The sequence below is a fragment of the Rhododendron vialii genome, chromosome 2a (assembly GCF_030253575.1).
Source record: "Rhododendron vialii isolate Sample 1 chromosome 2a, ASM3025357v1".
NCBI lineage: Eukaryota > Viridiplantae > Streptophyta > Magnoliopsida > Ericales > Ericaceae > Rhododendron > Rhododendron vialii.
In genome coordinates this window covers 46,774,678-46,787,936 of record NC_080558.1, presented here as the reverse complement: position 1 = coordinate 46,787,936, position 13,259 = coordinate 46,774,678, and the positions used below count along the sequence as shown (strand labels likewise).

Genomic DNA, 13,259 nt, shown 5'->3' with positions numbered 1-13,259 from the left:
GTGGTTTGTATATCTTAGATTTTTCATCATGTTGAGAGTCCTAGCAACTCATGATAGCTGTAGGGCAGAGACTCATGAAGAGGCTAATTTGAAGATGAAGTCTTTCTAAGTTTACTCAAACCAATATTTCGGCAATAAGTCCAAGGACATCGAAATGCACTACAGAACCAATCAAAGAAAAATAATGGATGGACACAAATATATGCCATGCTCAGCTGCAATTGTGAAAGTTACATGAAGATTTTCTGTCCATTCTTGCTATCGAACTTGAGACCTGCAGCACCGTGATTCGACTCCTTAGGAACATGATTCAATCGAACACCTAATTGCCTTGGCCAAACTAAATTGGAGAGCCCATTCGGAGCCCAACGCCTTATGGGCAAGAGTACGTCCTTAGATGCAGACTTCGATCCAATTCTAGGGCCCACTCAAAACCTTCTCCCACTTGGAGAAGTATGTTCAAAGGATTTGATCTTTTCCAGAAAGGTATGAGAGTGTTTATAAAAAGTGATTATACCACCAGATTTTGGCGGGATAATTGGCTTAGTTGTGGGCCATTAAGGGAGGTAGTCGAGGGGCCGCTTACCAGTCAAGAGTCTAACCTCATGGTTCGTGATTTTTGGGTTAACAATTCGTCGGATCTTCCTGGCATATTGATCACTCTCCCTGAGGCTTATTGTCCTTGAAATTCTTGCTACCCCCACGCAATGGAATGGGAGTGATGTTGATATTCGGACCTGAGTTAGCAACTGATCAGGGGCGTTTTCTAACAAATCGGCGTGGGCTTGGTATGGTTATTCGGGATTGGCAAGGAAGTTTGTAGCTGCGAGAGCAATTCAGAGGCAATATTATGTGGACCCTTTACTGGTGGAAGCATTGGCTGCAAGGGAAGGCATTCCGTTGGTGTTGCAAAGGGGGCTGGACAGAATCGTTGTTGAGAGTGACTGCCAACAGTCGTTGCATATGCTTCAGCAACGCATGGAAGAGAACCATATTGCATATCCTTCAGTCTCTAGCTGGTTTTTTGAGCGGAAGTGCACTTTGTGAGGAGGGCAATAGGGCGGCTCATAATGTAGCGGAAAGAGCTGTGAGGGGTGCTGGCCATTGTACTTGGAAGTTCAGCCCTCTGTTGTGGCATATATCCTCTCTTCAAGAGAATGGGGGTGTCCGATTTGTTGTTTTCGTTTTTCTTTTTTTTTGCGGTTTATTGCTTATAAATCTAGTCCTATCATTTGACCCCAAAAAAAAAAAAGGTTTAAACAATTTCCAATTCACTCATAAAAATGGTAATACAAACCATTTTTTGTCCAACACAACATTTGTAGGGTGACATGCCTAACTCCTAACTCTCAAAGAACATGCAATTCTCAAAGAACATGCCTAACTCTCAAAGGCCCCTAATCACATGAGGTACCACTAAACGTGTCAATTGGTCCCCCATTTCATTAATGAAACCTTCCATTGCGAGCCCCTTAGTCCCATGCATATGTGACCTCCTCACATGTGCATTTTCTCGGAATCCTTGGTCTAAGTAAATATCGTTTGGTGTCTGTGACGTGCCTTTGGCAGTTTACTTGTTTGTAAGACCAGAGTTAACAAACTAGGCTCAGCATACACATTGGGTAAAGTAACACAACCATTTATACAATCATTTGACAACATGCATATGTGGCGTTAATTAAGTATATTTTTTTGAATTCAATATAATACATTACGAAAGAATACCTGTTTCATGTGACGAAAAATAAATACGTATTAGTGGATCCGCGGAATAGGGCCTAAGTAGACTAACCCGTGATAGTTTAGAGGGTAAAGTGCAATTTGTCCCGTGCTAAAAATCACTGCATTTCCCAGGGTGGCGCGGCACTAAACCCGAAAAGGTGCGAAAACCGAGAATCCAGCGGAGGGTTTTACTTCGCCGGTTCCATCGCCGACGATCGCTAGATGCCACCGTCACTCAAGCGAGAAAATGACCTCTCTCACTCTCGCTCCTCTCTCTCTCTCTTCTCCTTTCCTCTCCTTCAAACCACCTCTACTCTCCAATCTCAAACCTCAACATTTGTACCATCACAAGCAAAAACCCAACCAGGTACTCAGACATATATGTATACGCATGTTTAGCTGTATGTGACTCGGTTCTTAACGTTTTGTTATTTCGTCTATTAGCGGAGGTCTGGAAATGTGACGTGTAGGGCGGAGCTCTCTGCGGACGCGCCAATCGCAGTCGCAATCGGCGCTTGCATTCTGAATTCGCTCGTGTTTCCGGTCACTACGGGTTCTGATGACGAAGAAAGCGACTCGCTGATCGATTCGACCGATACGAGGTTTGCAGTTATGGGGATCATAAGTTTCATCCCTTACTTCAATTGGCTGGTGAGATTTTTTAACCTAACTATGCACCTATGTATATGAATCTCCAAAGGTTTTCTTTTTCCCTCTTATTTGATGATTTTCTCCCTTCTGTTTTGATTGTTAGAGTTGGGTGTTTGCTTGGTTGGATACCGGGAAACAGCGCTATGCTGTGTATGCACTTGTATATTTGGCTCCCTACGTGAGGTGTGCGAATCTTACCTTCAACTAGATTTCAACTGGCGTATTCAAAAGGCCATTTGAATTGAATGTGTTGGATTTGAATTGAATTACTTTTGGTTGAATGTGTCTGATTTGAATTGAAGTACTTTTGTTAAAATGTGTTTGGTTTGAATTAAACTACCTTAGGTTGAATGTAAGGCAGAGGTTCTTATCATAGACAACGGATAACTTTGTTATGGCTGATAAGGAGGGCAAAGTTGAGCTGAGAAACTTGTGTCAATTTAACTCGTTTGTGAGTTTTTGTGAATCCTTGAATGTAAGAGAGGCAATGTGACTGATTCCTAAGCAAAAGACCACCAGTCGTGAAAAAGAGTCTAATTGAATCGAAAGCCAGGGTCCTGGTCCAGGGTTTTGAGAGCAAGCCACTTATTTGAAGTCTATTTGCATAAATTTATGGTCACTGCAATGCAGTAGTTTATTTTTTTTGCACATGTATTGGTGGTTGTATTTGGTTGGTGAAAATGTAAATCAAAGCCTAGCAATATTAATTCAAGGGTTAGTCCGCACGCTGCACAGGAATCAGGACAGTTCCCTGAAGGAAACGTGATGATATTTAAGCCCGAAAGAAGCAGTCAATCACCTAGAATTCGAGGTGGCATAGGTTTGGGACTTGGAGTTGATTAGAGAAAAGGAAGAGCAAAGAGGAATAAAAATGATTCCTAGAATACTCGTTCTCTGGCATTATTTATCCTATTTTTCGTTTCCTGGTTTGCATGATAGCGAAACAAGGACTCTTTGTTCCCTATACGTTTTCTATTCCTTTTTTCCTCATCAAATCCACGAACCAAACAAAGCATGTTTCCTTAGGTTCATATGGCCTTCATTCAACAAAACCATTCCATTTTGTATAGAATCTGAACTTCTTGTTTGAAGTGTGTCCATGTTCTTTGTTGTTCCTCGAAGTGTTGGTAGGTTTTTGTGTTCTTAACGGACAAAAAGAGCAATTAGAGATATCTCCTAATGCTTGATATTACTTACAGGGTGATAGGCATTGATTTGCCTGCTTGCTCGTGAGATGCTTGATTGTTTTAATTTCCTGTCCTAGGGGGTTCCACCATTCGTGAGCTAATTAGTCAGCCTACTATGGCCTTCTACCATTTATTTATTTTCATCTATCAAATTGTTCTTGTTTCAGTTGAGCAGTTTACTCTCTCTTTCTGTAGGAAATTAGGAATGTTGAGAGCTAGAACCCATATTTGAAGTACTTTTTTTTAAAACCAGTTGTGGTTCTCAAATTTTTGTTAATTTACAGTCCATAGTCCCCTAACATTCTTTGAAATATCAGAACCCACTCTTTCCTCTCTTTAACTTGTGATGATAAGTGATAACTGCATTTGCGTGTCGAACACATATACATTACTGGCATAGTGGGATGAGAACAGCAACATCTTTAACCGCAGCATGTTTGGAAAAAGGTTTATTGTCGGAAAGAGTGACACATCATTTTTGATTATCATAAGTCTGCTATTGTTTGTTTAAAAATGAACATGGCTTGTCATAGAGAGCCGGGCAAGATAGGGTCATTCAGGGCGTTTGTTGTGGCAATTTTGAGCAAATATGCAAGCTATCAGGGTACAGGATTCAAGTATCATCTGTATCTGTTGATTTAGATACAAAGTCTCTTCTCTTCACAGGTCAAATTTGTCTTTGTCGCCTGAGGAGAGCTGGCTGCCTATTGCTAGCATTGTCCTCTGCATTATACATATTCAGGTGGATATTTCTCATGCTCCTTACTTTAGTGTCTAGCAGCGATTATCTATCTCATAATCCCCCAATTGATCGGTAGTCTTGATTCGCAATTTTCCTTTTTATTTGCAGCTAGAAGTTAGTATTAAAAATGGTGATTTACAAGGATTTCAGTTTTTTAGTGAGGCTGCAAAGACTCTTTCATCAGTCGCCAGGAAGAAAAGAACTCATTCGGATGAATCGGATGGCCATGAAAGAGTGTCCGATGAGGTACTAATCACTTGATCCATTGTTTGGTACATATTCACATAATCACAGTTAATTTGTTTCCTAGCCATGTCTGATCTGTGGTTTGAATTTTCCTAACAAGGTGACGCCGAAGGACTACATGAACCTGCCTTCTGCCGAAGATGAGTCTAGGAATGAGATTCGGGGGTGGGGAATTCATCAGAAGCCTATACAGGATCCTGAGCACTTGAATGAAGAGGGAGAGGGTAATGATGGAAAGAACCAATAGAAGGTTAGATTTCGCCCGGAGGTGGGATTTGAGACAGATCAGATTCTTCTATATACCGTCATCGAATAACTGCAGAAAAAAGAGGGGAAAAACCTTGATGGGAGAGACTACTAGAAGGAGGAAAGGTTCGAAGTTATATAGGTCAGCTTTACTTCCAGATTGAAGCTATGAATGCAGAATTGCATGGGCGTGACCAAAAGTTTAGGTAGGTTGAAATGTGATGGTGAATGTAGTTTTTGTTTCTTACATTGTTCTTACGTAGTAAAACTGTTCTCGTAATGGATCTTGTTCTGCTTCAATTTTGATACATAGCTGGCTTTCCACCTGGTTATCTTTCTCTTTTTTTTGAACAGCTTGATTATCTTTCTAAAGTAGTACTAGTATGACATTTGTATCAACTCTTTTGGGTCAGTCTATATGGAGCTTTGCTCCGGCTTTAATTGAACTCCCCGCAAGTGTCCTGAGTTATCACGATATACGTTCGGAAGATTCGATAACTTGCCATCTCTTACCAAGTAATCAAAGATTCTGTGGAAGATTTGATAACTTACCATTTCTTACCAAGTAATCAAAAGATTCTTTTTCACCTAACGAAAGTATGACTGAAAGTTCCAATTTGGACATTCCATGCAGAAGATTTTTACAATTCCCAAATGGGTGTGAAATCGGATATGACAATTAAACTAATCCTTTGTTTTTTTTTCGGTGTCACGTGTCGTATTCACAGGCCTTACAGCCCTCCTCATATACTCCGTAGTATAGATAGATATGGATGGTCTTAATTATACTCCCTCCGTCCCTTTTCTCATGTTTCGTAATTCCAACTTATTAAAAAGACGTCATCATTATACCTTTCACATCAATTTTTTCCTCCACTTTCCCTACTTACTCATCATCATTACACTTTTACTCACTTACTTTTTAAAATGGAATCTACTTTTAGGGACAAAATAGACAATTTATCAACTTTTACCCACTAACTTTACAAAATGGACACTTATTAAGGGACAGCCTAAAATGAAATACCGAACTATAAATAAGGGACGGAGGGAGTACTAAACTCTTACTCCTGCTTTTTTGTCCCATTTTGATAGTTCCATTTGGGAAATTTCAATTACTTAAAGGAACAAAATAATTACATCAAAAAATATTTACTTTTCTGATTATGTCCATAATTTGATTGATGTCGACTCATGTAGTTAATAGTACTTCAATTTAAACATAAACGTAATAATGAAATTATACTAAGCTTCAATGATTGATTTTGGAAAGTCTAACATGTACATGGGACTATCAAATATGGAACATAAAACACAATTTTTTACGTGTTAAAGCATTTTAAAAAGTGTTAAAAGAGGTTCACAATTTGTATTATTCTTCTTGCTATCAAATATGGGACATAAACACAATTTTTTACGTATTAAAATATCTTGAAAAATGTTAAAAGCAGTTCACATTTCACAATTTGCAGTATTATTATTCTTCTTGCCTTATTGGCAATTCAATGGACTGCCAATAACATGTTTTTTCACATGTTCCAAACAAACCCTTAGCAATTTTGAAGCGCCACTTTGCCAATTCTTGGTGATTTCATCAACATATTAATACGTGGAAGTTATGATTTTGTCAAGCCGGTGAACGGTCTATCAGAATCGACACCGTATAGACCATTCAGATTCTTCCAAAAGTCGTTACCATACTGGTAGAACGCAATTGGCCTCTCTCTCTCTCTCTCTCTCTCTCTCTGGCTTGGAACTTGGAACCCTAACAATCACGGGCCATGGGAGAAGCCACGGACAGGAAGTCTAAGCTATTGCAAGACCTAGTCCTGTATGCGGCAAGCGCCGCATTTAGCTGCCTGGTAGTGTTGGCCGGACTTCGGCACCTCGACACCAATCGCGAAGCCGCCAAAAGAGCCCTCGAACATAGAAAGGAACTCTCCAAGCGGTTGAATCGCCCTCTCATTCACACCAATCCTTACGAGGCTAATTTCACATCTCTCTCCAATTTCTCTGTTTTTTCATTGCCGGTCGAATTTTGCTACTCCCTTGCATCTCATTTTGTTTGCTTGGTAATGTTCCAAATAATTTGCTCTCTTTCAAAAAAGTGTTCAAAGTTCCACGAACTATAGTTGTGAAGGTAGATAATAAGGGGTAATGTTGGAAATATATTAAAATTTCTTGGGTAATTGCATGTCCCATTAAGAAAGTTGAGTTTTCCGTATAGACCAATCAAATTGGGATGGAGGGAGTATTTGGGCAGTGGATATTGCGCTCATAACGTCATGAAAGTTAAGTTTTTAGGCATTTTTAACTGATACTAATGCACTTTCACATATACCTATACACTTTGTGCATATATCAATGCACTTTTTGTACATTAGCCACAACCACGGTACACTAATTGATGCATTCTTTATACGTTAAGCACTGCTCATGGGGTTGGGTTTAGAATTTTTTTTCCTTGTTTTTTTGACTCAATTATGATAACAGGATATGATAGCATGCGATGTAGTGAACCCAGACCACATAGACGTGGAATTCGAGTCAATTGGGGGATTAGACGGCATTAAGCAGGCGTTGTTCGAATTGGTGATTCTGCCATTACGCAGACCACAGTTGTTTGCAAGGGGAAAGCTTCTTGGTCCCCAAAAAGGCGTGTTGTTGTATGGTCCTCCGGGGACCGGTAAGACAATGCTTGCCAAGGCCATTGCGAAGGAGTCTGGAGCTGTGTTTATTAACGTTAGGGTTTCCAATTTGATGAGCAAATGGTTTGGCGATGCCCAGAAATTAGGTATGACACAGTGGTATTTGTTTTCTCTGTGTGATTCCTTGGCTGTCTAATTGCCCTTACAGTATACATAGTTTGTTAGTAATGCGGAAATGTGGAAGTTTACAGTGGAAATGTATGTGTAGTTTAAATAGAAGAATGGGGTATTCGGTTATGGAACTTGGTTTGAATTGACAATCCAACTTGTTAGCTGTTATAAGGGGATGAGAGATATTTTACTTGGTTTGAATCCATTCAAGCCATTGCTTGTTGGAAGGGCATTAGAGCTGGTAGTTTTTCTTGGGCCTTTGGATTGTGAGAAGGGAGATGAAATAAATGGTTTTGGTTATGGGCCAATGAAGATTCATCTTTTTTTCATAATTTCTCACCATTTTGCATCCCTTTTAATCATCCAAATAAGTGAAAGAATTCTCCTTTCTTTTCTTTTTAGTCACTGTTGGTCAATTTTGTTTCAATGTTGGAAGTAGTTAGATCTTAATTTCTTTGGGTTGACATAATGTAATAGTATAAAGGATAAACCTTTTTCTAAGGTAGGAAAACTCCAATGCTTGCAATGTGTAAGCACCAAATTCTAACCCAGATAGGAAGCCAATCATATTCCCATTCATGTTTGAGCATATATATATAAACATGTGTTCTTTTTTGCAAATTAGATTATCAATGTTACTGACCATCTGATTTATCACATCACTACAGTGTCAGCTGTGTTTAGTTTAGCCTATAAGCTACAGCCTGCAATCATCTTCATTGATGAGGTTGACAGTTTCCTGGGACAACGCCGTTCCACAGATAACGAAGTGTTGACTAACATGAAAACTGAATTCATGGCATTGTGGGATGGATTTACAACTGATCGTAAGTATTCTACTGGGATACTCACAAGTATTTATGCAGAAAAAGAATATATGTTCAACCATTTTAAGTAAATTGTCATGATTTGCATGTACTTTGTACCGAGAATCTGCTCATATTGTGTAGACTTGTGATACAGAGAATGCTCGAGTTATGGTACTTGCTGCAACCAATCGGCCAACAGATCTCGATGAAGCAATTCTTCGGCGTCTACCACAGGCATTTGAGATTGGAAAACCTGATTCTGGTGATAGAGAGAAGATACTGAAGGTGATTTTAAAGGGTGAGAGGATAGATGACAATATTGACTTCAACCGTGTGGCTAGCTTGTGTCAGGGGTACACTGGTTCTGATCTGCTTGAGCTCTGCAAGCAAGCAGCCTATATTCCTCTGAGGGATTTCTTACAAGAGGAGAAGAATGGGAAACAACCCCTAGTAAGTCTTTATATGAGCCTATATTCTCCAATTCGTCACTCAGCTTCTTGTTTTGTACCCCTCTCCTCTCTTCTATTTGAGCAGTGGGAGGAGGGATTATTCTACAAAAGAACTGATTGAAGTGGGAAACTATTTTTTGATAGGCAAAATTTTATTAAAAACAGGGAGAGGGGATAGGGAAATCCAACAAAAAGTTGGATAAAACATCACAAAGGCCGAAGCCCAGCCCAAAAGGTCTAAAACGGGAGTCCAAAAATAATACAATCAAGCCCACCCGAAACCCAAATAAACAACTAAGCCCAAACAAAACAAACAGGCCAAGAAAGACCCGCCCGGCAAATCCAACCCCACAAAACCCTAACCCGCCCCCAAACCGCCGCTGCACAAAACACCGTAAGCATCACCACCCAGCCAACACCACCACTCAACCGCCTCGACGTTAAGCAGATCCGGTCCCTCCCAGATGTTGAAGACCGGCGGCAGGAAGGAACCCAACAGACCCACCAAAGTAATACTAACGGCCTACGGCGACGGAGAGGAGAACAAAGAGAGGGCAGTGGGAGAACAGATCAGCCGCTGAACACCGCCTCTCCATGAACCCCCAGGATCACAAGCATGAACAAAAGATTGAAGTGGGAAAGTTGAACGGATGGTTATGGAAGATTTGTTTGTTTTCTCCTTAGTTGATTCAAGAATCCTGTTTTCCTCCATCAGACACACTCACACACACAGCTAAATCATACAGTCATATCATGTGCTAAATAGTTTCTATTTGAATACCTTATTTGTTTTACGCAATCCCAAAGAATCTACTGAAGCCTTTAATAGCCTGACGATCATTGCTAAATCTCCTGTTGTTGTCATGCCAGTGTCCTGAAGTTCAAAGGCTTTCCTTGAACTTTTTCTTACTCTGCATGAGCTTTGAAGGGCATGAACTGCTGGGGGTGACAAGCAAGAGACGGAGTTTATTTGTTTATGGACCATTCTAGAGTTATCATTGAATGCATGGGGTTTCAGGGAGCCATGATAATTTCTGCAATCTACCCAAACCTAGCTCTAGACAACTATAATCTGAGCCTGCTTCTTTTAGTTTTAGGAAATATAATTTGAACAACCTGGGTATTGGGACTGAACATAAACCCATATTGTGAAATGGATGTTTGAACCTTGGTCCTAGGCTGGCTGAATCAGATGGACTCAGCTGGCAAACACGTGGCAACCTTGTGAAATGTGTGGGAACATAGTTTTGGTTTATACTAAGAAAGAGTTGAGTTGATTGTAGTGTTTCGAACTGAACCATGGATGTATGGAAAAACCGTTAGCGTGTCTCCTGAATATTATTTGTATTGTTTTGCAGTCACCAAGGCCTTTATCACAGCTGGACCTGGAGAAAGCTTTGGCAGCATCAACGAAGTCCAAGCTTGAAATGAGTGGGAATAGTAGGTTGAGTTCTTGGTCGTCACCCAGTGGGCAGGACGATTACGAACTCTAGTTTCGAGAAAGAGCCTTCTCTTTTATTGGCATCTCAAATTCCACCTTCAGTTGCAATGGTATGTGCAATGTGTACTCTGTAGCAATGGTATTTGCACAAGTTTGTTTGTTATTTTACGCAGTTCACAGAATATGACTTGTCGATTTTTCAATTTTCAGGATATCTAGAATTATTTCCGAAGAAACAGGCCTAGGTGTACCAGCTGTTACTTTCAAGACTCAATTGGATGTCTCGCCAATTCAATACCTAGGATGATGATGTAGTGGTTAACCAAATCTTTGTTTCAAGGGGTGGCATAGCTTTCGTCCCTATTTACATTCAAGTCATCACTGCTAATGGGGTCTATTCCCGATAAACCTTCTCAATCATTTAATCCTTTTTTGGTGCTGTTGTATACATGTGAATGTGTATTGAAGGTGATCGCTAGAATGAACAACGTCATGGTTGTAATTGCTTGTCTCATGTTTTTTGATCTCTCACTAGTTACTGCCGAGTATAGTCCATGTAATGGTGTAGGTGATGCATAAGGAGACCCCTTGTGTGTTTTGAGCTGACAATGTTACTGTGGCATCTTGGAATCTGAGTTGTATCTAGTACTTGGTCTTTGAGTGCACATGTCCACAGTTACAAGGAGGAAACCTTGCATACTTTCTTAGTGTGGGTATACGATATATCTCGCAACCGGATGCACATTCTCCAAGAACCCTGCCGGTGACCATCTCCGGGAGGAGCAAGGCCTCCTCCACAAGATTCACCTTTAGGAGGAGCATGCCTCCTCCACAAAGTCCACCTCCAGGAGGGGCATGCCTCCTCCACAATATCCACCATTAGGAGGAGCAAGCCTCCTCCACAATGTTCACCTCCAAGAGGAGAAGGCCTCCTTCACAATGTTAACCCCCAGGAGGGGGCTTCCTCCACGGACCTTGCCTCTGCCGAAGCAAGCTTCCTCCACAAACTCCGCCTCCGGAGGAGCAAGGCCTCCTCCGAGAACTCTCCTCCCAAGGAGGAGTGAGGTCACCTCCGGACACCTCACCTCCTCCTTAATATTTTGAAGACTCCACGAATACTTAAATGCGACTCTATACACCATCCTAGGCCGGGAGCAGGGCATAGGTACCTCGCTCGAGACCTAAGGAGGAATGTGGTTCGGAGGCTAGAGCAAGGGGTTTGTCAAGGAGGACGAGCTTGCCTCCGGCGAGCTCTAAATTGACTGGTCCTAGAGAGAGAGAGGGGGCATTGACCGCCATCTGACATCCTAGAAGAAGTATCATACCTACCACCTGGCACATCGGAGCCCGTATCATGCCTACCACTTGACTTGGCAGATGATGCGTGTCTCCATGTATCACCGAAATAGCCTCTGTTGGTTCCTCGGTTACGGGCTCCGATGCTTGACTTGGGACTAAAAGAGGAAAGGAGGTCAACCTTCACTCTGTCCACCAATGGGGAGGAGCCTTACACCTGGCTCTTCCTCATCTCCAAGGCTCATATAAAAGACAAGCATTCAACAAGCATTCAAGACATACCTAACACACACCTACTCTCCACTGCCATCCCTCTCTCTCTCTAAGTCTGCCCCGAGCTCTCTCCTTCTCCACCTCCGGAGGTCTCGAGCACCATGGTAGCAACCGCCATATACCGGAGGGCAACCTCACGTACTCTTCCCACTCTTACATCCCACACTTAGATAGTGTTATAGTTTAGGCACAGTCATGCACCTTTCGTTTGATGAAATGTGACTCATTCGCCTTTCTAGCCGACTGGCAATTACCCATCTTAATGAAGCAACTCGAAGACCATTGTGGCATTGAGTTAACCAGCGATGGTATGTGCAATTTGTGTACTCTGTAGCAACTCCAAAACCTCAGTTGGAGGTAGTTAAGCATTACTGTACAGAGCCTCATGAAAAGCTCACAACGGAGAAAACGGAAAAAGTTTGTGCACAAGAGATAATACATACATCCATTGCGGTACTGCAAAATTCTTCAGCACCATAGTGCCTTGCATGATACTGAGTTGATTTTGAAGGGTGAGAGGAAAGATGACAATATTGACTTCAACCACGTAGCAAGCTTGTGTCATTGGTACACTGGTTCTGACTTGCTTGAGCTCTGCAAGAAAGCAGCCTCTGAGGGACTTCTTACAAGAGGAGAAGAATGGGAAAAAACCCATGTAAGTCCTTAACTATTCTCCAGTTATTCACTCATCTTATGGATTATCCTATCAAGTGAAGTAAACGGATGGTTATGGATGAAGTCTTTGTTTTCTTCGTAGTTGATTCAAGAATCGTTGTTTTCTTCTGCGCCCAAGAGAGAGAGACTAGTAAATGATGATAAAATTCAACAAACGAATGTAGATATGCAGGACAACAGACAAATTTTAGAGAAGGAATTGCCGAAGGAAATGATGATTTAAAATAACGGAGCATCTATGTACCACCCCTCTCATCTGGCTGATATCGTATCTTCTACAACATAGACCACTCCGTGACAGAACGTTAACCATAAGATAGCGTAACCAAAAAAAAAAACCACAAGTGGCGCAACAAAAGCCAGCTAATAGCGTGACATTTTCAAATCACAAAATGACAACATTTTTTTTTCCAATACCATGCGCATCATGTTACGCCAACCACTTTTCTTGTGATGTCCCCCATCATAACTTTAACTCCTCAATAGTATAATATTCGCCTTGAGAAGGCGTAACATCTTACGTACGGTTAGAGGACACCATATATAAGAGGGGATATATTAGAGATTTTTTCTTAAATTGAACTTGGGTGAAGCCATGAAATACTACTAAACTTAACCTTACTTTGTCATATGTGAATACACATATTCGTGGGTATTTATGTAAATAGTTTGGCAATGAACTTTCAAAATGTTGAATTGTTTT

At 41.1% G+C, this 13,259-nt stretch overlaps 2 protein-coding genes across 3 annotated transcripts; both read left to right on the top strand.

The window, feature by feature from the left end:
• Positions 1-1,513: 1,513 nt before the first annotated feature.
• Positions 1,514-5,118, top strand: LOC131316139 (uncharacterized). Its single transcript, XM_058345415.1, has 7 exons — positions 1,514-1,622; positions 1,855-2,089; positions 2,167-2,373; positions 2,477-2,556; positions 4,227-4,302; positions 4,411-4,548; positions 4,649-5,118. The coding sequence occupies exons 2-7, from the start codon at positions 1,970-1,972 to the stop codon at positions 4,793-4,795; spliced, it is 768 nt and encodes a 255-aa protein (XP_058201398.1). The 5' UTR covers positions 1,514-1,622; positions 1,855-1,969; the 3' UTR covers positions 4,796-5,118.
• Positions 5,119-6,344: 1,226 nt separating this feature from the next.
• Positions 6,345-10,814, top strand: LOC131317975 (uncharacterized). 2 transcript variants are annotated; one of them, XM_058347726.1, is made up of 6 exons: positions 6,345-6,866; positions 7,288-7,588; positions 8,282-8,440; positions 8,577-8,872; positions 10,230-10,422; positions 10,523-10,814. In XM_058347726.1, exons 1-5 carry the CDS (start codon positions 6,576-6,578, stop codon positions 10,362-10,364), a joined length of 1,182 nt encoding a protein of 393 aa, XP_058203709.1. In that variant the 5' UTR covers positions 6,345-6,575; the 3' UTR covers positions 10,365-10,422; positions 10,523-10,814. The 2 variants fall into 2 exon arrangements, with proteins under 2 accessions (XP_058203709.1, XP_058203710.1); XM_058347727.1 differs by having other exon boundaries at positions 6,348-6,779.
• The last annotated feature ends 2,445 nt before the right edge of the window (positions 10,815-13,259 follow it).

Excerpts from the sequence above, each read along its gene's own strand:
- LOC131316139 (XM_058345415.1), top strand. The coding sequence starts at position 1,970 with ATGACCTCTCTCACTCTCGCTCCTCTCTCTCTCTCTTCTCCTTTCCTC. Across the intron at positions 2,090-2,166 it reads ACAAGCAAAAACCCAACCAG|CGGAGGTCTGGAAATGTGAC; the intron begins GTACTCAGACAT and ends TTCGTCTATTAG. Across the intron at positions 2,374-2,476 it reads TCCCTTACTTCAATTGGCTG|AGTTGGGTGTTTGCTTGGTT; the intron begins GTGAGATTTTTT and ends TTTGATTGTTAG.
- LOC131317975 (XM_058347726.1), top strand. The coding sequence starts at position 6,576 with ATGGGAGAAGCCACGGACAGGAAGTCTAAGCTATTGCAAGACCTAGTC. Across the intron at positions 7,589-8,281 it reads TGGCGATGCCCAGAAATTAG|TGTCAGCTGTGTTTAGTTTA; the intron begins GTATGACACAGT and ends ACATCACTACAG. Across the intron at positions 8,873-10,229 it reads AGAATGGGAAACAACCCCTA|TCACCAAGGCCTTTATCACA; the intron begins GTAAGTCTTTAT and ends ATTGTTTTGCAG.